We start from the raw sequence: 23,855 nt of genomic DNA on the forward strand, positions 1-23,855 counted from the left end.
CCTGACCCCCCCACCCCCCACCCTGTATTAGGTCACATGGGCATGATTCACGACTGGTCCCTCTGAGTGGGGGCCAGGTGCCATGGACACCAAAGGAAGGCAATACGGTGAGTACCATCCCTACACTTACCTCCAGAATGCCAAAATGGGTCCTTCAGGGATAGGAGGTCTTTCCCGGGATGGGGGCCATGTGGCAAGTCTTCCCTTTTTCATGTTGAAAACCTTTGATATCTCACCCAGCATGTCAAGTTCAAAGATCTGTCAGATCTTCCTTCTGATGTGTGGAACTCTTTGAAGTGTATTTTTCATATTCAGCTTCATTCCCATTAACCTTTTCAAGTGTCTGGGCATTATGAGAAGCCTAAAAGCTTTGAACTGCATTGTTTACAGTCAATTTCATGGTCTATTACCTTTGACAAGCCTCTTGATTGATACATCCAGACCTATTTCATAGGAGAGTCTGCTTTGTTTGTTTTTATAGCTCATCACAGCCCATTACCTCTGAGGTGCTTTCTCTTTTGAATACGTGTTGTTTCTAACCACAGTTTTTTCATGGAGGCTTTTTCTTTTAAATCCTTCCAAGAAGGACCGGGGAGGGATTCTCCATCTTGCCAGTCCCGTTTTCTGGCAAGGTGCCCCCCACCAGCAGCAGGATTCTCCGTCCCCACAGCCGGCTAATGGTGTTTCACATTGTGATCACCGCACAGTCGAGAAACCCATGGGTGTGTGCGTTGCCAGCGAAACAGAGGACCCGCCGATGGAGAATCCCGCAGCAGGTGCTCTGTCTGACTGTTTTGCAAAGTGGATCTTTTTCAACCTCTTATTCTGCTGGAGGTTATTTTCAGCCACTGAAGAAGCTGGCACAGCTTCGAAGGCGTCTCCATAGTGGAGTGTCTCTGTCTTGTGTGTGTGTGGGGGGGGGGGGGGGGCAATGATGCCTCTCACTGGGGGTGCAATGACACCTGTGACTGCGGGGGGTGGGGGGTCCTGTGTGATGTGGGGGTTGACCTGATTGTTTAATGATGGGGGAAGGATTTACCCCTCTGTAGTGAAGGGTTGGGAATGCTCTGGAGGGGGGTGGCAGGCCTTGTCAATTTACTGAGAGATTGGGGCGCTCTTGGAAAACAATGCCCTGATCTCAGAGGAACCGAATCTGCCGGCGTGTTTGGACCTCGTTCTCTCCGAGCCGGTGCAAAACCCACCCCCAATGACTAAGTGTGGGTGAGTTGTAATCAGGATCGTGCCCACCCACCCCGCGGGAATCACATTGCACCAGAAACGACTCCGAGTCATTTTTTGGGCAGAATTCCACCCATGATAAACATTTCCACCTGCACTTGTACACCTTCCTGATGTCTCAGTGGGTCATGGTCTTTGTAGGGTCTGAGTCAAGAGGCAGGTACAAAGCCATGTTCCAAACAGCGAGGTGACCTCTAGGTGCAGTATACACCTGAGAAACGCATCCGTACTCCAATATTGATTGATAAGGATGCAGATGGCCAACCTCCTCCAACCACCAGCTAGAGTATTGAGCTATTCCATTACCTGTCATTCAAAATTATCTGCACTTGGATTCCTGTTGCGATAATTTTTGCTGATCTCTTTAGTCTTTGTGAAGATTATAAGTAGACTGAACTGTCCTTTGAGACTGTAACAGTCTGTGTTTTGTCCCCTTTTTATCACATTTCTCTTGTCCCAACTTTTTACTGGAACAATTCCATAATGCGAAGAATGTCAAACCTATTAGCAGCCCACTGTCACTTGTTAAAAATCTGCTCAATAGATTGAACTCTTGTCCTTCGTCAAGGGGATGTCTGACAAATCTGTTGAGTTCTTTGAGGAGGCAACAAGGAAGTTAGACAAAGGAGAACCAGTGGATGTGATTAATTTAAATTTCCAGAAGGCCTTTGACAAGGTGCCGCATAAGAGACTGTTAAATAAGTTAAGAGCCCATGGTGTTCAGGGTAAGATCCTGGCAGGGATAGAGGATTGGCTGACTGGCAGAAGGCAGAGAGTGGGGATAAAGGGGTCTTTTTCAGGATGGCAGCCGGTGTCTAGTGGTGTGCCTCAGGGGTCGGTGCTGGGACCACAACTTTTCACAATATACATTAATCATCTGGAAGGAGGAATTGAAGGCACTGTTGTTAAGTTTGCAGATGATACAAAGACCTGTAGAGGAACAGGTAGTATTGAGGAAGCAAGGAGGTTGCAGAAGGATTTGGACAGGCTAGGAGAGTGGGCAATGAAGTGGCAGATGGAATACAATGTGGAAAGGTGTGAGGTTTTGTACTTTGGAAGGAGGAATGGAGGCATAGATTATTTTCTAAATGGGGAAATGCTTAGGAAACCAGAAGCACAAAGGGACTTGGAAGTCCTTGTTCATGATTCTCTTCAGGTTAATGTGCAGGTTCGGGCAGCACGGTAGCATTGTGGATAGCACAAATGCTTCACAGCTCCAGGGTCCCAGGTTCGATTCCAGCTTGGGTCACTGTCTGTGCGGAGTCTGCACGTTCTCCCCGTGTCTGCGTGGGTTACCTCCAGGTCCTCCGGTCTCCTCTCACAGTCCAAAGATGTGCAGGTTAGGTGGATTGGCCATGCTAAATTGCCCGTAGTGTCCAAAATTGCCCTTAGTGGTGGGTGGGGTTACTGGGTTATGGGAATAGGGTGGAGGTGTTGATCTCGGGTAGGGTGCTCTTTGCAAGTGCCGGTGCAGACTCGATGGGCCGAATGGCCTCCTTCTGCACTGTAAATTCTATGAAATAGGTTCGGTCGGCAGTTAGGAAGGCAAATGCAATGTTAGCATTCATGTCGAGGCTGTATAAGGCTCTGGTCAGACCCCATTTGGAGAATTGTGGGCCCCATATCTGAGGAAGGATGTGCTGGCCTTGGAATGATCCCTGGAATTAAGAGCTAGTGTCTTATGAGGAATGGTTGAGGACTCTACTCTAGGTATGTGAGTTCAGAAGGATGAGGGGGGAATCATATTGAAACTTACAGGATACTGCGAGGCCTGGATAGAGTGGACATGGAGAGGATATTTTCAATTGGAGGAAAAACTAGAAGCAGAGGACACAATCTCAGACTGAAGGGACAATCCTTTAAAACAGAGATGAGGAGGAATTTCTTCAGCCAGAGGGTGGTGATTCTGTGGAACTCTTTGCCGCAGAAGGCTGTGGAGGCCAAATCACTGAGTGTCTTTAAGACAGAGATAGATAGGTTCTTGATTAATAAGGGGATCGGGGGTTATGGGGAGAAGGCAGGAAAATGGGGATGAGAAAAATATCAGCCATGATTGAATGACGGAGCAGACTCGATGGGCCGAGTGGCCTAATTCTGCTTCTATGTCTTATGGTCTTCATGCCTCTCCTTACTTCCTCAAATCACATCCTTACTTTTGTTTAATCAAAGTTAATGTGCTTTGCCTGCATGAATTTGAGGAAGCTGCTTTCAGATGTGGTTTCTCAGTGCTTTTGGAAGTATATATATTATAAAAGTTAGATATATTGTACTATATATAGCTCTCACAATGCTTTACATTATGCTTCTAATATGAATAAGTTAACCCTGTGAAAATCTGCCCAGGAGTTTTTGCTGTGACCTGTTTGAAAGTACAGTATTCACAAACAGTTGTACAATTTGTTTTGGGCATGCACGTGTTTATCAGAGAGAACAGCACCTCACAAGAGAATCTGATAAAAATAAGGGGCAGTATTCTCCATTCCATAGACTAATTGATGACGCCAGTGCAGTTCCACAACAGCAAAACTGATGCCGCACGTGGACCAGCTACCGTTGAGGGGCTAGCACCGGGGCCACGTGGACCAGCTACCGTTGAGGGGCTAGCACCGGGGCCACGTGGACCAGCTACCGTTGAGGGGCTAGCACCGGGGCCACGTGGACCAGCTACCGTTGAGGGGCTAGCACCGGGGCCACGTGGACCAGCTACCGTTGAGGGGCTAGCACCGGGGCCACGTGGACCAGCTACCGTTGAGGGGCTAGCACCGGGGCCACGTGGACCAGCTACCGTTGAGGGGCTAGCACCGGGGCCACGTGGACCAGCTACCGTTGAGGGGCTAGCACCGGGGCCACGTGGACCAGCTACCGTTGAGGGGCTACGGTGGGCCACGTGGAACACAATCGATTGCAATAAGAAACGGTGCGGAATTCACCAGGTTCACGATTGACACTCAGGAGGCTGACAAGCTGCAATCGCATTTACACACTGCACTCCCCACACACACCATCCCAGCCAACAAGATGGCAGCGAAGAGAGTGGCGCCCCATTTTACCGACGGCGAGCTAAAAACTCTCTGGGCGCCGGCCGCGGTGGAGAGGTGGGTGACGCTGTACCCCGGCCGCCAGCCGCTGCCATTCTCCGTGCCTGGGTACAAGTGGCAGGGATGGTCAGCGCTATGGGCACCACTGTCCAGACCAGCTGCAGTGCCGGTAAAAACTGCACCACTTCCTCAGGGTGGCCAGGGTGAGTAGGCAGCACTGAGCCGCTGGCACTAACCTGCCTCCCACACACCCGTAACCCCAACCCCATCCCCACTATGACCGCAGCAGAACTCCCATTCTGCACCACATGCCAGCACCCATACGGCCAGCATGACTGGGTGCCCTGGCCACTGAGGCCACCAGCTACTCACCTCCTGGGCTGCACGCGCTGGACTAACATTGTTTTCTGTCGTCCAGCCCCCCCTGCTCCTCCTCCTCCACCCACGAAAACTGGAGGGGAACCTGGTAGCCCCTCACTGTGGCAGAGCAGAGGACCCTGGACATGTTCGGCAGCCCGGAGCAGGGAGGTTGCCTGGGTGGAGGTTGGCCACGGGCGAGGAAGTGAGACCCCAGAGAGGTGCAGTTCCCTGTGACATGCGTGACAACCCCTCACCCCACCCCAACCAGCTGCCGGTCAAATCATGCGTCGTCTTGTGTCTTGCTGGACCTGGTCGAGATGGGATGAGTCTGTCTTGACACCCCCCGCCCCAGCCAGTGCCACTGCCGGAGCCCCCCCTTGATTAGCACACTGACGGAGAGAACAGCTCCAACAACAGCCGCCCCCCCATCCCAAGACTCAGGACACCCTGAAGCCCGGGTCGGTGGGTGACAGATTTCCTGTCACAGCTGTCTCCAACACCCTCCACCATCCCAGAGACACTCACCTTGGTTGGGCACTTCAGTGAAGAGGTTCCGAGGATACTATCTGGTGCGCGCCACACAGCTGATCGGGTCCAGCAGGTGGGAACACCAGAGGGGGAACTTCCAGGTAGTCAGAGGGTAGGCTGATCCGAGGGACTAGCTGCCGTCCAGACGGGTTGCAGGCTTCTGGAACGGACAGTCACATCGATTGTGGATGCAGTCGCAGCCCCAGCCGGAGATGGTCCACTCCCTGTACTCCATGGCCGCGAGCATGCAGACCCTGACCGAGACCAGAGTGGGCCTCCAGTACTGGCAGTGGCAGGGGAGCCTCAGGGGATGGCTTATTTCATCATTTCAAGTGACATTTCTCTATCTGTATGATAATGTTCTTTTCCATCTTGAAATATTTGTTTAACTATTATCCTCTAACCATAAAAATTTCTTGATGGATAATTTAAAAGGAGCAAAAGTGAATCGAGACCAGGTTATCATGGACCAAGATAGAGGAATTTGAAATCCTGATGTTTACAGCACGGAAACAGGCCCTTCGGCCCAGCTTGTCCATGCTGCCCAGTTTCTATCACTGAGCTAGTCCCACTTGCCCGCATTTTGCCCATATCCCTCTATACCCACCCTGCCCATGTGACTCTGTTTTTTAAAGCATAAAATTGTACCCGCCTCTACCACTGCCTCTGGCAGCCCGTTCCAGACACTCACCACCCTCTGTGTGAAGGAATTTCCCTTTGGTCTCTTTTGTATATCTCACCTTAAACCTCTGCCCTCTAATTCTAGACTACTTTTGGGAAAATATGTTGACTATCTATCTTATCTATGGCCCTCATTATTTTATGGGCCTCTGAAAGCTCACTCCTAAGCCTCCTACACTGCAGGGAAATGGTCCCAGCCTATCCAGCCTCAAAGCTCAGATCATTAACGGCTGGTACCATCCCTCATAAATCACTCCTGCATTCCTCATGCAGAGGACTGGGACGAGACTTGCAAAACCTAAATGCCAGCCTCGGTCAGTGAGGATAAAGAACCCAGTTCTGTGAGGCAGACGCTTATTTTAAAGGTTTCAGTTGCCATCAGCCCAAAAGAGGAAATATACTATGCCCAGTTTTAATTTGTTGTTACTTGAAAGTTTCTAGTTCATGCAACAAATCAGCAACTGAAGCAGAACATAAAACCCTTTGTCTTGTTAGTCAACTATCTCTGCTGCTAAATCTCCCCATGAGACATGTCAACAATATTTGAACATGTTTCGAGGCATTTATTAAATGCCATCTGAAAATCCATATTCACCACTCTATGTACTCATTTTATCTGTCCAGTGATCCAAGAGCTGTTAAATTTATCACTTTTTGACAATAACAAATCTTTCTGCCTGCCCTTAGTAAACACAAGCCTTTTTAAATACTCACTCATTTTATTTTGAAGTTTTGTTCTCAAAGGTTGTCTCCAATAGGCATTATTTTGATTGATCTATGCATAATCTGTTTTTTATTCATTCATGGGATGTGGGTGTCGCAGGCTGGGCCAGCATTTATTGCCCATCCCTAATTGCCCTTGACGGACAGTTAAGAATCAGCCACATTGCTGTGGGTCTGGATTTACATGGCAGATTACCGAACATTAGTGAACCAGATGGGTTAACAAAGAAAATTACAGCACAGAAACAGGCCCTTCAGCCCTCCCAGCCTGCGCCAATTCAGATCCTTTATCTAAACCTGTCGCCTATTTTCCAAGGATCTACTTCCCTCTGTTCCCCGCCCGTTCATATATCTGTCTAGATGCATCTTAAATGATGCTATCGTGCCCGCCTCTACCACCTCCGCTGGCAAAGCGTTCCAGGCACCCACCACCCTCTGCGTAAAAAACGTTCCACGCACATCTCCCTTAAACTTTCCCCCTCTCACCTTGAAATCGTGACCCCTTGTAATTGACACCCCCACTCTTGGAAAAAGCTTGTTGCTATCCATCCTGTCCATACCTCTCATAATTTTGTAGACCTCAATCAGGTCACCCCTCAACCTCTGTCTTTCCAACGAAAATAATCCTAATCTACTCAACCTTTCTTCATAGCTAGCACCCTCCATACCAGGCAACATCCTGGTGGACCTCCTCTGCACCCTCTCTAAAGCATCCACATCCTTCTGGTAATGTGGCGACCAGAACTGCACGCAGTACTCCAAATGTGGCCTAACCAAAGTCCTATACAACTGTAACATGACCTGCCGACTCTTGTACTCAATACCCCGTCCGATGAAGGCAAGCATGCTGTATACCTTCTTGACCACTCTATCGACCTGCGTTGCCACCTTCAGGGTACAATGGACCTGAACTTCCAGATCTCTCTGTATATCAATTTTCCCCAGGACTCTTCCATTGACCATATATTCCGCTCTTGAATTAGATCTTCCAAAATGCATCACCTCGCATTTGCCTGGATTGAACTCCATCTGCCATTTCTCTGCCCAACTCTCCAATCTATCTATATTTTGCTGTATTCTCTGACAGTCCTCCTCGCAATCTGCAACTCCACCAATCTTAGTATCATCTGCAAACTTGCTCATCAGACCACCTATACCTTCGTCCAGATCATTTATGTATATCACAAACAACAGTGGTCCGAGCACGGATCCCGGTGGAACACGAGTCACATTTCTCCATTTTGAGACACTCCCTTCCACTTCTACGCTCTGTCTCTTGTTGCCCAGCCAGTTATTTATCCATCTAGCTAGTACACCCTGAACCCCATACGACTTCACTTTTTCCATCAACCTGCCGTGGGAAACTTTATCAAATGCTTTACCGAAGTCCATGTATATGACATCTACAGCCCTTCCCTCATCAATTAACTTTATCACTTCCTCAAAGAATTCTATTAGGTTTGCAAGACATGACCTTCCCTGCACAAAACCATGCTGCCTATCATTGATAAGTCTATTTTCTTCCAAATGTGAATAGATCCTATCCCTCAGTATCTTCTCCCAACAGTTTGCCTACCACTGACGTCAAGCTCACAGGTCGATAATTCCCTGGATTTTCCCTGCTACCCTTCTTAAATAAAGGGACATTAGCAATTCTCCAGTCCTCCGGGACCTCACCCGTGCTCAAGGGTGCTGCAAAGATATCTGTTAAGGCCCAGCTATTTCGTCCCTCGTTTCCCTCAGTAACCTGGGATAGATCCCATCCGGTCCTGGGGACTTGTCCACCTTAATGCCTTTTAGAATACCCAAAACCTCCCCCTTCCTTATGCCGACATGACCTAGAGTATTTAAACATGCGTCATGTCCCTCTCCTTGGTGAATACCGATGCAAAGTACTCATTAAGAATCTCACTCATTTCCTCTGACTCCATGCATAAATTCCCTCTTTTGCCTTTGAGTGGGCCAATCCTTTCTCTAGTTACCCTCTTGCTCCTTATATACGAATAAAAGGCTTTGGGATTTTCCTTAACCATGTTAGGGGCAGCAGGGTAGCATGGTGGTTAGCATAAATGCTTCACAGCTCCAGGGTCCCAGGTTCGATTCCCGGCTGAGTCACTGTCTGTGTGGAGTCTGCACGTCCTCCCCCTGTGTGCGTGGGTTTCCTCCGGGTGCTCCGGTTTCCTCCCACAGTCCAAAGAAGTGCGGGTTAGGTGGATTGGCCATGCTAAATTGCCCGTAGTGTCCTAATAAAAGTAAGGTTAAGGGGGGGTTGTTGGGTTACGGGTATAGGGTGGATATGTGGGTTTGAGTAGGGTGATCATGGCTCGGCACAACATTGAGGGCTGAAGGGCCTGTTCTGTGCTGTACTGTTCTATGTTAGCCAAAGATATTTCATGACCCGTTTTAGCCCTCTTTATTGCGCATTTGAGATTTGTCCTACTTTCCCGATATTCCTCCAAACCTTCATCAGTTTTGAGTCACCTCGATCTTATGTATGCTTCCTTTTTCATCTTAGCTAGTCTCACAATTCCACCCGTCATCCATGGTTCCCTAATCTTGCCATTTCTATCCCTCATTTTCACAGGGACATGTCTGTCCTGCACTCTAATCAACCTTTCCTTAAAAGACTCCCACATTTCAAATGTGGATTTACCCTTAAACAGCTGCTCCCAATCCACATTCCCTATCTCCTCCCGAATTTTGTTATACTTGGCCTTTCCCCAATTTAGCACTCTTCCTTTAGGAACACTCTCATCTTTGTCCATGAGTATTCTAAAACTTACGGAATTGTGATCGCTATTCTCAAAGTAACCATCGACTGAAACTTCAACCACCTGGCCGGGATCATTCTCCAATACCAGGTCCAGTATGGCCCCTTCCCGAGTTGGACTATTTACATACTGCTCTAAAAAACTCTCCTGGATGCTCCTTACAAATTCTGCTCCATCTATGCCTCCAACACTACACGAGTCCCATTCAATGTTGGGGAAGTTAAAATCTCCCATCACAACCGCCCTATTGCTCCTAGATTGTTCTATAATCTGTCTACATATTTGTACCTCTACTTTACGCTCACTTTTGGGAGGCCTGTAGTAAAGTCCCAACAATGTTACTGCACCCTTCCTATTTCTTAGCTCTATCCATATTGCCTCAGTGCTCGAATCCTCCATCGTGCCCTCCTTAATCACAGCTGTGATATCATCTCTGATGAGTAATGCAACTCCTCCTCCCCTTCTACCTCCCTCTCTATCCCTCCTGAAGCATTTATACCCTGGGATATTTAGTTGCCAGTCTTGCCTTCCCTCAACCAAGTCTTAGTAATACCAATAACATCATATTCCCAGGTACTAATCCAAGCCCTAAGTTCATCTGCCTTACCTGCTACACTTCTTGCATTAAAACAAATGCACCTCAGACCACCTGTCCCTTTGCATTCATCATCTCTTCCCTGTCTACTCTTCCCCTTAGTCACATTGAGTTTATTATCTAGTACTTACTGGCTTTAGTTGCTGCCTCTTTACTGACCTCTAACTTCCTAATCTGGTTCCCATCCCAGGTTCTTAACGGCAAATCGGTATTGATTTCATGGTCATCACTAGACTTTTAATTCCAGAATTTTGTTGAATTTTTCACCATCAGCAGTGGCGGGATTTGAACCTGGGACCCCATAGTCTGGGTCTCTGGATTACTAGTCCAGTGGCAATACCATTATGCCTCCGCCTCCCCCATACATAACCTGGTTTACACTTTTTTAAAGCAAAACCGTTAAAACTGGCAAGCTTCAAGACCCACTGTACATATTTCATTTTTGAAAGATTGCAGTCAGAGTATTTGCTGAACTGGTCACTGATTTCTTGCCATTGCTTAGGATTGTTAACATTGCCATCTCAACAATGATCCCATAGCCACAAGAACACCCAGTCTCACTTCCACCACAATTTGTAGAAAACACAGAGGGCTGGATTCTCTGTTTGGGAGACTATGTACTGACGCTGGCGTGGGAACGGTGGCGTTTTAAGCCTGAAAAAACGGCGCAAAACCTCCACCGATCCTCCGTCTGGTGGGGGGCTAGCAGGCACGCGGCGTAAAGTCCCCGGCTCTAGCTGCGGATATGGCCAGAGAATTGCCGGGTCCGTGCCCGCCCTTGCCTGCAGCTGCTGCGCCGTGCAACATGGCACCAGCCACGTGCAGACCCGGCCTACCTATTGTAACCCCAATTGGCCAGGCTTGCCATCCCCGGAGCACCCCCCACCAATGCCCCCACCCGACTCAGTCCACAGTCGCCACGCCGGGTTCCCCACACAAATTAGCAAACGCGCCTCACGCCATCGTGGAGGAGGGTGAGGGTGGGTGGGTCCAGAAGTCGTGCGAGTACGCCGTTTTGGAGGGGACTGCATTGGTCATCACATACAGTCACTAATATTCAAAAGTTTTATTTCAAATTTATCAATATTTATTATCCATTCGGGTTCAATAAAAAATGTTGCGGTCTGAAAAACAAATATAAACTACATGTCCAACTTAAGAAGTACAAACCTTCAGAGCTGAGTAATGCACACAACGTTATGCTTTGCCTTAACTGGAAGTAAGCAGGCTGACAGAGAATACATACTCCTTTTCAAAAAATAAAACTCAATCATTTGAAGTCTTGGTTATTAAAAAAGACCATTAAATAAACCAAGATTATACTTCCAATCAGAAAGGCCATTTTCTGGACCGTCCTTTTGTGATCAGCTGGGAAGGTTTTCCAGAATTTACACTGGGTCACTTGACATCCAGCTGTTCACCGGGGCTATTTTTTAAATCTCAAGGTGAGGTTTAAAAAAAAATCTGTGCCAAAATCATCTTCTTTTAGAAAGGGGAGAACTGTTTTTGGACTAGCCCATGCATAGCAGATCAATTTCACACGGAGCAGGTGAGAATCTCAGATGAAAAACTTTGAAGTCAAAACCCCAGATCAGCGTAGGTGTGATTCGCCAAAACAACAAAGGACCATTTAGTTTCCGTGGATATCATAAATAACATGCAGGCCAAAATGCAGATCTCTTTACACTTCTTAACAAATAATCTTGAGGTGAAGAACCAGACTTTTGTTCATCAATCTACTCTACATTTCTCCACATTGTGCAATCACCACCGGAAGTTTAGGCTTGTTGCTGGGTCCGGCAGGAACATTCTGCAGGCAGAAGATACATAAATGACGAGATAACAAACATGGAAACTTTCCTGCAGAACATGCTGCTTTATTTTCATAACCACAATCTTAATATACGAGTCAATCTTCTACATATATATGGGGTGCCAAAGCCAGAGTCAGTGATCAAATGAAGCAGTCACAGGACAGGTGAATCATTAAACCTGAGCAAGATTGATTGAGATGGCGGCCAGGAAACAGATTGAGCACGGTGAATCGCAGAAAGTCGATATGTATGTACAAAAGGTAATTAAAAAGGCAAATGGAATGCTAGCATTTATTACAAAAAGACTGGAGAATAAAAGTAGAGAAGTGTTGTTGCAATTGTATAGGGTGTTGGTGAGACCACATCTGGGGTATTGTGTACAGTTTTGGTCTCCTTATTTGAGGAAGGATGCGGTGGCATTGGAGGCAGCTCAGAGGGGGTTCACCAGATTGATCCCAGGGATGAAAGGATTGACGTATGAGGAGAGATTAAACCATTTGGCCTTATACTCACTGGAGTTTAGATGAGAGGAGATCTGATCGAGGTGTGTAAAATACTAAAAGGGATTGGCAAAGTAAACGGAGACCAAATGTCCCCCCTTGTGGGGCAATCTAGAACGAGAAGACACAGATATAGGTTGAGAGTCGGTAGATTTAGAACTGAGATGAGGAGGAACTACTTCTTGCAGAGGGTGGTCAATTTGTGGAACTTGCTGCCCCACAGTGCGGTGGAATCTGAGTCATTAAATAGTTTCAAGAAGGAGATAGATATATTGCTGATAGAAGAGGGTGGTGGGTGCCTGGAACACTTTGCCAGTGGAGGTGGTAGAGGCGGGCACGATAGCATCATTTAAGATGCATCTAGACAGATATATGAACGGGCGGGGAACAGAGGGAAGTAGATCCTTGGAAAATAGGCGACAGGTTTAGATAAAGGATCTGGATCGGCGCAGGCTGGGAGGACCGAAGGGCCTGTTCCTGTGCTGTAATTTTCTTTGTTCTAAAACGGGTTAAAGGGAAATGGGCAACAGATGGGGAGGTGGATTTGAGACCAGGAAGCAATCAGCTGCGATCTGACTGAATGGCGGAGCAGGTTTGATGGGGCAAATCTATGTCCCTAAATATTTTTTATTTGTTCTTGGGATGTGAGCATTGCTGGTTAGGCCAGTATTTATTGCCCATCTCTACTTGCCCTTGAGAAGGTGGTGGACTCTCTTCTTGAAACACTGCAGTCCACGTGGTGTAGCTACACCCACAGTGCAGTTAGGGAGAGTTCCAGGATGTTGACCCAGTGACAGTGAAGGGACGTTGATTAATTTCCAAGTCAGGGTGGTGAGTGGCTTGGAGGGGAACTTCCAGGTGGTGATGTTCCCAAGTGTCCGCTGTCCTTTGATATAGTGGTTTTGGGTATGTAAGGTGCTGACTAAGGAGCCTAGCTAAGTTGCTGCAGTGCATCTTGTAGACCAAGCAGGCTGTTTTGTCCCGGATGGTGTCGAGCTTCTTGTGTTGTTGGAGCTGCACTCATCCAGGCAAGTGGAGAGTATTCCATCACACTCCTGACTTGTGCCTTGTAGATTGTGGACAGGCTTTGGGGAGTCAGGTGGTGAGTTACTTGCTGCAGGATTCCTAGCCTAGACCTGCTATTGCAGCCACAGTTTTTATATGGTTAGTCCTGTTGAGTTTCTGGTCAATGGTGATGTTGGTAGTGGGGGATTCAGCGATGTTAATACCATTGAATGTTAAGGGGCGATGGTTAGATTCTTTCTTGCTAGAGCTGGTCATTCCCTGGCACTTGTGTGGCATTAATGTTACTTGCCATTTGACAAACCCTCAGGTCCGGATGGATTTGAACCTCATGTCTTGAAATAAGTGGCCAATGAGATAGTTGATGCATTGGTTTGAATTCTCCAAAATTGCCTAGATTCAGAGAAGGAGTTGGAGATAGCGAATGTAATGCCTTTATTTGAACAGCAAGGAAGCCAAAGCAGGAAATTATAGGCCACTTAGAATAGGGAAATGTTAGAACCATTATTAATGATTTGATTCCAGGATTTAGAGCCATTATTAATTATTTTACACCAGGAAAATCCAAGGCAATCGGGCTGAGTCAACATGGTTTTGTGAAAGGGAAATCACGTTAACCAATTTACTGGAGTTTTTTGAAAGAGTCACATCTGCTGTGTTTAAAGGGTAACTGGTGGATGTACTGTACTTAGATTTCCAGAAGCATTTGATAAGGTGCCACATCAAAGGTTATTACAGAAAATAAAAGCTCATGGTGGAGAGGGTACCATATTTGCATGAATTGAAGATTGGCTAGCTGACATGTAACAGAGTTGACATAAATGGGTGTTTTCTGGTTGGCAGGATGTAATGGGTAGTGCGGCAAAGGGATCAGCGCTGGGGCCTCATCTTTTACAATTTATATAAATGACTTGGGTGAAGGAACTGTAGGTATGGTTGCTAAATTTGCAAATGACAAAGATAGTTAGGAAAGTAAATTGCGAAGAGGACATAAGGAAGCTAGAAAGGAACAGAGACGGGTTTCACGAGTGGGCAAAGGTCTGGCAAATGGGAGTATAATGTGGACAAATGTAAAATTGCCCGTTTTGTTAGAAAGAATAAAAAAGCGTATTATCTAAGTGGCGAGAGACTGCAGAGGGATCGTTATGTCCTAGTGCATAAATCACAAAAGGCTAGAATAGAGATACAGCAAATAATTAGCAAAGCTAATCAAATGTTATTGTTTATTGCGAGGGGAATTGGTTACAAAAGTAGGGAGGCTATGCTTCAGGTGTACAGGGTGTTGGTGAGATATCTGGAGTATTGTGTACAGTGTTGGTCTACTTATCTAAGGGAAGACGGAAATACTTTAAAAACTGTTCAGGGAAGCTTACTCGACTAATACCAGGCATAGGCTGGCTGCTTCATGAGGAAAGGTTGGACAGGTTAGTTTATATCCACTAGTTTAGAAGAGTGAGAGGCAACTTGATCTAAACCGTAAGATCCAGAGTGGTGACTCTCTCACACAGACCTTCACACTTACACGCAAACTCTTACTCTCGCGCTCGCACACCCACTCGCACCCTCATTCTCTCGTGCGTATAACACACTAACTCGCATTCACACACACTTCACTGTCATCCTCACATCTTCACACATACATATCCTCACACACACACCCTCACATGCATCCTCACTCGTGCACAAGCATACCGCAACACAAACACTATCGCAGCACACACCCTCACTTTCTCAAATACACCCTCATGTTCACGCACTCACACAGGCCCACACATTCTCACACGCACACACCGTACATCTCTGAAACACATCCGGATCTCTCTCAAACACGCCCTCAAGCTCTAACATGTTCTCGCTCACAGAAACACACCTCCGCCCCTGTCTCGTCCAAACACCCCCTGCCCACACACCCTCGCCCCGTCTCTCTCATGCCCACCCTCGCCCCGTCTCTCTCGCGCCCACCCTCGCCCCGTCTCTCTCGCGCCCACCCTCGCCCCGTCTCTCTCGCGCCCACCCTCGCCCCGTCTCTCTCGCGCCCACCCTCGCCCCGTCTCTCTCGCGCCCACCCTCGCCCCGTCTCTCTCGCGCCCACCCTCGCCCTCTCTCTCGCGCCCACCCTCGCCCTCTCTCTCGCGCCCACCCTCGCCCTCTCTCTCGCGCCCACCCTCGCCCTCTCTCTCGCGCCCACCCTCGCCCTCTCTCTCGCGCCCACCCTCGCCCTCTCTCTCGCGCCCACCCTCGCCCTCTCTCTCGCGCCCACCCTCGCCCTCTCTCTCGCGCCCACCCTCGCCCTCTCTCTCGCGCCCACCCTCGCCCTCTCTCTCGCGCCCACCCTCGCCCTCTCTCTCGCGCCCACCCTCGCCCTCTCTCTCGCGCCCACCCTCGCCCTCTCTCTCGCGCCCACCCTCGCCCTCTCTCTCGCGCCCACCCCCGCCCTCTCTCTCGCGCGCACCCGCCCTCTCTCGCGCGCCCGCCCTCTCTCTCGCGCCCACCCTCGCCCTCTCTCTCGCGCCCACCCTCGCCCTCTCTCTCGCGCCCACCCTCGCCCCTCTCTCTCGCGCCCACCCTCGCCCTCTCTCTCGCGCCCACCCTCGCCCCCTCTCTCGCACCCACCCTCGCCCTCTCTCTCGCACCCACCCTCGCCCCTCTCTCTCGCACCCACCCTCGCCCTCTCTCTCGCACCCACCCTCGCCCTCTCTCTCGCACCCACCCTCGCCCTCTCTCTCGCACCCACCCTCGCCCTCTCTCTCGCACCCACCCTCGCCCTCTCTCTCGCACCCACCCTCGCCCTCTCTCTCGCACCCACCCTCGCCCTCTCTCTCGCACCCACCCTCGCCCTCTCTCTCGCACCCACCCTCGCCCCTCTCTCTCGCACCCACCCTCGCCCTCTCTCTCGCACCCACCCTCGCCCTCTCTCGCACCCACCCTCGCCCTCTCTCTCGCACCCACCCTCGCCCTCTCTCTCGCACCCACCCTCGCCCTCTCTCTCGCACCCACCCTCGCCCTCTCTCTCGCACCCAACCTCGCCCTCTCTCTCGCACCCACCCTCGCCCTCTCTCTCGCACCCACCCTCGCCCTCTCTCTCGCACCCACTCTCGCGCACCCACCCTCGCCCTCTCTCTCGCACCCACCCTCGCCCTCTCTCTCGCACCCACCCTCGCCCTCTCTCTCGCGCACCCACCCTCGCCCTCTCTCTCGCGCACCCACCCTCGCCCTCTCTCTCGCACCCACCCTCGCCCTCTCTCTCGCACCCACCCTCGCCCTCTCTCTCGCGCACCCACCCTCGCCCTCTCTCTCGCACCCACTCTCGCCCTCTCTCTCGCACCCACCCTCGCCCTCTCTCTCTCGCAGCCACCCTCGCTCTCACGCAGCCACCCTCGCAGCCACCCTCGCTCTCACGCAGCCACCCTCGCTCTCTCTCGCCCACCCTCGCAGCCACCCTCGCTCTCACGCAGCCACCCTCGCTCTCACGCACCCACCCTCGCCCTCTCTCTCACGCACCCACCCTCGCTCTCTCACGCACCCACCCTCGCCCTCTCTCTCGCGCACCCACCCTTGCCCTCTCTCTCGCACCCACCCTCGCTCTCACGCAGCCACCCTCGCAGCCACCCTCGCTCTCACGCACCCACCCTCGCTCTCTCTCGCCCACCCTCTCACGCAGCCACCCTCGCTCTCACGCAGCCACCCTCGCTCTCACGCAGCCACCCTCGCTCTCTCTCGCCCACCCTCTCACGCAGCCACCCTCGCTCTCACGCAGCCACCCTCGCTCTCACGCAGCCACCCTCACTCTCACGCAGCCACCCTCACTCTCACGCAGCCACCCTCACTCTCACGCAGCCACCCTCGCTCTCACGCAGCCACCCTCACTCTCACGCAGCCACCCTCGCTCTCTCTCGCCCACCCTCTCACGCAGCCACCCTCGCTCTCACGCAGCCACCCTCGCTCTCACGCAGCCACCCTCGCTCTCACGCAGCCACCCTCGCTCTCACGCAGCCACCCTCACTCTCACGCAGCCACCCTCGCTCTCTCTCGCCCACCCTCTCACGCAGCCACCCTCGCTCTCACGCAGCCACCCTCGCTCTCACGCAGCCACCCTCGCTCTCTCTCGCCCACCCTCTCACGCAGCCACCCTCGCTCTCACGCAGCCACCCTCGCTCTCTCTCGCCCACCCTCTCACGCAGCCACCCTCGCTCTCACGCAGTCACCCTCGCTCTCACGCAGCCACCCTCGCTCTCACGCAGCCACCCTCGCTCTCACGCAGTCACCCTCGCTCTCACGCAGCCACCCTCGCAGCCACCCTCGCTCTCACGCAGCCACCCTCGCTCTCACGCAGTCACCCTCGCTCTCACGCAGCCACCCTCGCTCTCACGCAGCCACCCTCGCTCTCACGCAGTCACCCTCGCTCTCATGCAGCCACCCTCGCTCTCACGCAGCCACCCTCGCTCTCTCCCGCGCTGCCAAGGCGCCCAGGTGGCACCAGCAGTGCCAGGGTGTCGCCCTTCCCAAAGGGGGGTCTCTGATCCCCTGGGAAACCCCCACAAGTTCTGTTCTGCCCAGTGTCAGCTTTGGAGACCAGCACTGAACGGCGCTCGCCTGAGGTGTCAGAGACAAAGGAGACAGGTCCCAAGCCTTGGGTAACTCAGGAATCAGCACATTAAGTGAGCTGAGCAGTCTCAGTCTAACATGCAGATTTGCTAAAAAAAAAAGATCCTGCTCATTTACATCGCAATGTCTCGTGAGATCGAGTTAGATCTTGTGAGACGCTGTGAGCTGGGTAGATCCTGGGAGTGGGGTCTCCTGGCTGTTAATGGCCCCACCACACCGAGTTGTTTTCCGGACGCAGTATGGTCATTAAATCGCGCCCATTTGGTTAACATCCGAATGGAGTTGGAGCTCATTCACTTGCAGGTGTCAGTAAGGCATCTGTGAAATTTTGCAGAGTTCTATTCTCTTCAAACTTTATCTGCCTGTGGGGGAGTAGACAGTGAGGGGTAAAGAACTCACTGGTGAAATTATAGATAGATTTTTGGGAAGAATCTGTATGGATGATTGAATGACCTTTATTTGGCCCATATTTCACATTGTAATTATTAAGCTGTATCTTATTTATGGAGTCCAGGCAGAGTGGCTTAACTACAACGCCCTCGCATTTCTCAAATAAATTCCATGGGCTGAATTTTACAGCTGTGGGGGCAGGGCTGTAAAATGTGGCTTTGACCCCTCGATGGGACCGGTATATCCCACTGGTGGGAGGGGCCGTAACATTTTTATCATGTACTTTTTTGGGTGAAATCCACGTGTACATTAGATGCAAACAAAAATATTTGGCAGCATTCAGCACCTCAGCACTGTTTGCATAGCAAACATTTAACTTAGCTACAGTATTTGCTTTACAGCTTGAAATACTACCAAAATAGATCACTGCTTACCTCAATTTTCCTCATTACAAGCAATCCATCAATGATTTTACCTGGATAAAATACATTAAAAAAATATATTACTGGTTTGTTCTAAAGACTAAATAAATAAAATGGGATTCTACAAGGCAGGCACAATGAAATGTATCAGTAAGAGACCAAGAGCTGCAGTTAATGTTTCCACACTATGAATTCTTGCCCTGATCGACATAAGAGTGCAAACTAGTAATGTTCCTGTGCTATAACCATTCTCTGAATACAAGCTCTGATCCACAGGGAGAACAGGAGAATAAGACACAAGACACTACTCCATTCAGAATATTTCAGCACTCCCTAGTGGCCAACAACAGTAAAGCATTGGCAGAGTCTTGGGAACAGATCATATCAGATGTTAAAATACACAAGAATAGAAATGCTAAAGAGTTTTTTCTTTAATATTGACACCCTAACACTCATTTTTTTAAACTTCTGGAAATCATTTTCCACAAATGGGAAAAACCAAATCTAAAAAAAACTGAAAACAGGAATCGGCCCTCTCAACATTATTGAGTGTGCAGTCTTGGAAAGTTAACTTTTAAAATTGATTCACAGGATGTAGGCGTCGCTGGCCTGGCCAGCATTCGTTACCTGTTCCTAATTGACCTTGAGCAAGTGGCAGTGAGTTGCCTTCTTGAATTGCTTCAGTCCAGCTGTACCTACGATTGTAGGTACACCCACTGTGCTGTTAGGGAGGGAGTTCCAGGATGTTGCCCCAGCGACAGTAAAGGAACGGCAATATATTTTCAAGTCAGGGTGGTGAGTGACTTGTTAGAGGAACCTCCAGGTGGTGGGGTTCCCAGGTATATGCTGCCTTCGTCCTTCTAGATGGTAGCAGCCTTGGGTTTGGGAGGTTCTGTAAGGAACCTTGATGAGTTACTGCAGTGCATCTTGTAGATGGTACACACGGCTGCTACTGTGCATTGGTGGTGGAGGGAGTGAAATGTTGTGGAAGGTGTGCCAATAAAGTGGGCTGCTTTGCCTTGATGGTGTCGAGCTTGTTGGTTGTTGTTGGAGCTGCACTCATCCAGGCAAATAGGGAGTCTACCATCACACTCCTGACTAGTGCCTTGTAGATGGTGGACAGGCTTTGAGGAGTTACTCGCCACAGGATTCCCAGCCTCTGACCTGCCCTGGTAGCCACAGTATTTATACGGCTGGTCCAGTTCAATTTCTAATCAATGTCAACACCCCCACACGAAGGATGTTGTTAGTGGGGGATTCAGCGATGTTAGTGCCATTGAAGGCCAAGGGTAGATTCTCTTTTGTTGGAAATGATCATTGCCTGGCACTTGTGTGGCATGAATGCTAATCGCCACTTGTCAGCGCAAGCTGTCCAGATCTTACTCCACTTGGACACAGACTTCTTCAGTATCTGAGGAATCACAAAATTATTTGCATGCAGTCTGTAGGAAGCTACAGTCCTCAATCCCTTTAAAAATAAAGAGGGAAATTGGTCTGGATTCCTGGTTCTGATCACTATCTTCTGAGCCCTAGCGTAAATGTTAGGGTTTGGATGATGACAGAATGAAGAGAGCAGGAGAACATGCCAGGAGCAACATCAGGCAGACTGAAAAATGAGGTATCAACCTGGTGAAGCTACAACACAGGACTACTTGTGAGCCAAACAGCATAAGCAGCAAGTGATAGACAGAACTAAGCAATTCCTCACAATGACTGTGACAGATCTAAGCTCTGCAGTCCTGCCACGTCCAGCCGTGAGTGGTGGCGGACAATTAAACAACTCACTGGAGGAGGAGGCTCCACAAATATCCCCATCCTCAATGGTGGAGGAGCCCAGAATATCTGCAAAAGACAAGGCGGAGGGAGGCATTTGCAACAATCTTCAGCCAGAAGTGCCGAGTGGGTGATCCATCTCGGTCTCCTCCAGAGGTCCCCAGCATCACAGAAGTCAGTCTTCAGCCAATACGATTCACTCCACGGGATATCAAGAAGCAGCTGAAGGCACTGAATACTGCAAAGGCTATGGGCCATGACAATATTTCAGCAATAGTACTGAAGACTTGTGCTCCCGAACTTGCTGCACCCCTAGCCAAGCTGTTCCAGTGTAGCTACAACACTGGCATCTACCCGGCAATGTGGAAAATTGCCCAGGTATGTCCTGTACACAAGAAACAGGACAAATCCAATCCAGCCAATTACCGCCCTATCAGTCTACTCTCAATTATCAGTGCAGTGGTGGAAAGCGTCATCAACAGCGCTATCAAGCAGCATTTACTCAGCAATAACCTGCTCACGGACTCAGTTTGGGATTCGCCAGGGTCACTCAGCTCCTGACCTCATTACAGCCTTGGTTCAAACTCCAGGGGTGAGGTCTGTGACTGTCCTTGATATCAAAGCAGGATTTGATTGTGTATGGTATCAAGCAGCCCTAGCAAAACTGGGCTCTCCGCCGGTTGGAGTCATACCTGGCACGAAGAAAGATGGCTGTAGTGGTTGGAGGTCAGTCATCTCAGTCCTGGGACATCACTGCAGGAGCTCCTCAGGGTAGTGTCCAAGGCCCAACCACATTCAGCTGCTGCATCAATGACCTCCCTTCCAATATGTTTCCATGCTGTAAACTTCTATGACTCTATAAGGTCAGATGTGGTGATGTTTGCAGATGAGTTCACAATGTTCAGCGCCATTCGCAACTCCTCAGATAATGAAGCAGTCCAGGTCCAAATGCAGCAAGACTTGAACAATATCCAGGCTTGGGGCTGACAAGTGGCAAATTACATTCGCGCCACACAAGTGTCAGGCAATGACCATCTCCAATAAGAGGGAATCAAACAATTGATCTTTGACATTCAATGGCATTACAATTACTGAATCCCCCAATAGTAACATCCTGGGGTTACCATTAATCACAGTCTGAACTGGTCTAGCTCCATTAATACTGTGGCTACAATAGCAGGTCAGAGGTTGGGAATCCTGTGACAGGAATTCACCGCCTGACCCCCCCAAAGCCTGTCCACCATCTACAAGACACGTCAGGAATGTGATGGAATACCCCCCACTTGCCTGGATGAGTGCAGCTCCAACAACACTCAAGAAGCTCAACACCATCCAGGACAAAGCAGCCCACTTGATTGGCGCCCCTTCCACAAACATTCATTCCCTCCACTGCCAACGCACAGTGTCAGCCGTGTGTACCATCTGCAAGATGCACTGCAGGAACTCGCTAAGATTCCTTAGACAGCACCTTCCAAACCCACGACCACTACCATCTAGAAGGACAAGAGCAGCAGATACCTGGGAACCCCACCACCTGGAGGTTCCCCTCCAAGGCACTTACTGTCCTGACTTGGAAATATATCGCTGTTCCTTCACTGTCGCTGGGGCAACATCCTGGAACTTCATCCCTAACAGCACAGTGGGTGTACCTACACCACATGGACTGCAGCTATTCAAGACGGCAACTCACCACCACCTTCTGAAGGGCAACTAGGGCTGGGCAATAAATGCTGCTCTAACCAGCGAAACCCACGTCCCGAAAAAAAATGAAAAACAAAAGAATCACGATTACTATGATGCCACTTTCATTTTGTATCATTCACTTGCAAGGGAGCAAACTGCCACTTTCGTGAGGTACTTGGCATTATTGAAACAGGTTTGTCACCCATCATTTACATTGCAACTATCTAGTATCCCATAGTTACCACAGAATTATTACCTTTAAGCACCAAGGAGTAGGCCGAGATGGAGTTGCTTTTATTTGTAAAATCTGGATGAGAAACCTGGACATTTGTCCTTTGTTTTATGAAAAGTTGACTTTTCTATTGACTCTAAATCATAGACACAGATCCAAAGGACAACTGCACCGACGCAAATCTTTTGGAGATATTTCTGTTTCCTTACCGAAAACAACGTGTTTCCCATCGAGCCAATCACATTTCGAGCATGTAATAAAGAATTGACAACCATTTGTATTTGGGCCACTGTTTGCCTGTTGGAAGTACAGAAAAAAAATTGGTAAACCCAGCACTTAAAAGGAAAGTTTCAATCCAGCATTGGAGTTTCCAACCATCAGGTTCAAGTTGCACTGCAGAGTTTGAGCACAGATACTTCAGTGTGTTACTGAGGGAGTGCTGTACTGCTGCAGGTACAGTCGTGCAGACGTTAAACTAAAGCCCCAGTTGTCTGCCCGGGTGAATGTAAAAATTCCATGACACTATTTTTCAGAAGATGGGGGTTACCTCCTGCATCCTGGTCAATATTTCTCTGAATTAACAGATTATCTGACTATCATCACGTTGCTGTTTGTGAGTTTGCTGTGTACAAATTAGCTGCTGCACTGTCTACATTACAACAGTGGCTACACTTCCAAATCCCGTCATGGGCTGTGAGATGCTTTGAGATGTCAGGTGACCATGAAAAGTGCTATGCAATTGCAAATCTTTCTCTCTTCTCGTAACAAATAGTCACTTTTCATTTAAGTGAATGTTATAGAAATTCCAATTACACGATGCTCCCTTACCATGGATAAAAGACCTGGGGAATTGTGCTTTTGTTTGAAGTTTTCATCTGCAAATGGTCCTCTATAAATGCTACAAACGCCAGTTCCATCTCCCTGCGAAGAAGATGTTAGCTGCATTATTATGTAACAGAAAATATCCGCAAACACAATAAAGAAAATACTCATTTTTGTTAAAAATAGTCCTATCTTACAGTTTCTACTCGGGTCTAAAGTTATGCACTTGGGTAATACAAAATTAACCCCAAGCATTTAGAAGATTACACTTGAAATGTTTTAAATTTGGATACACACAAACACATTGAAATCTCCTACAGTGCTCCCTTCCAATAAGATGTTTGATGCCTGTTTAAGGTTAAGAGGTAAAGGATAGAGTGCATCTATGACCGACATCAAATTTCTCCTCTTCTGGTTTGTACAAGTATTTCTCAAAGTTAAAGAACAGCTGCTCCCACAGAATGGTCACGAATCCTCAAAACTCAAAAGGTTCATTCAAACTGGGCAGCACGCTTCATGCTGATGTATTTCAGAGGTGTCCGAGCTATGACTAACCATACTGAATACGATCCTGGCTGATCCTCTGTCTCAATGCATATTCCTGCTCTCGTCTCATACCCGTTGACACCATTAAAGTCGAGAAATTACTGCTGCAT

General features: G+C 49.2%; 1 protein-coding gene across 1 annotated transcript in view; it reads right to left on the reverse strand.

The window, feature by feature from the left end:
• Positions 1-10,986: 10,986 nt before the first annotated feature.
• The window catches only part of LOC119979746 (peptidyl-prolyl cis-trans isomerase H), a 28,300-nt gene continuing 15,431 nt past the window's right edge, over positions 10,987-23,855 (reverse strand). Inside the window, exons 6-9 of the mRNA XM_038822351.1 lie at positions 23,206-23,298; positions 22,587-22,674; positions 18,702-18,742; positions 10,987-11,745 (exon numbers count right to left, since the gene is read on the reverse strand). Coding sequence (XP_038678279.1) covers positions 11,677-11,745; positions 18,702-18,742; positions 22,587-22,674; positions 23,206-23,298 — 291 coding nt within the window. The 3' untranslated portion in view covers positions 10,987-11,676. The remainder of the gene's footprint in view (positions 11,746-18,701; positions 18,743-22,586; positions 22,675-23,205; positions 23,299-23,855) is intronic.

The sequence above is a fragment of the Scyliorhinus canicula genome, chromosome 16 (genome assembly GCF_902713615.1).
Source record: "Scyliorhinus canicula chromosome 16, sScyCan1.1, whole genome shotgun sequence".
NCBI classification, from domain to species: Eukaryota; Metazoa; Chordata; class Chondrichthyes; order Carcharhiniformes; family Scyliorhinidae; genus Scyliorhinus; species Scyliorhinus canicula.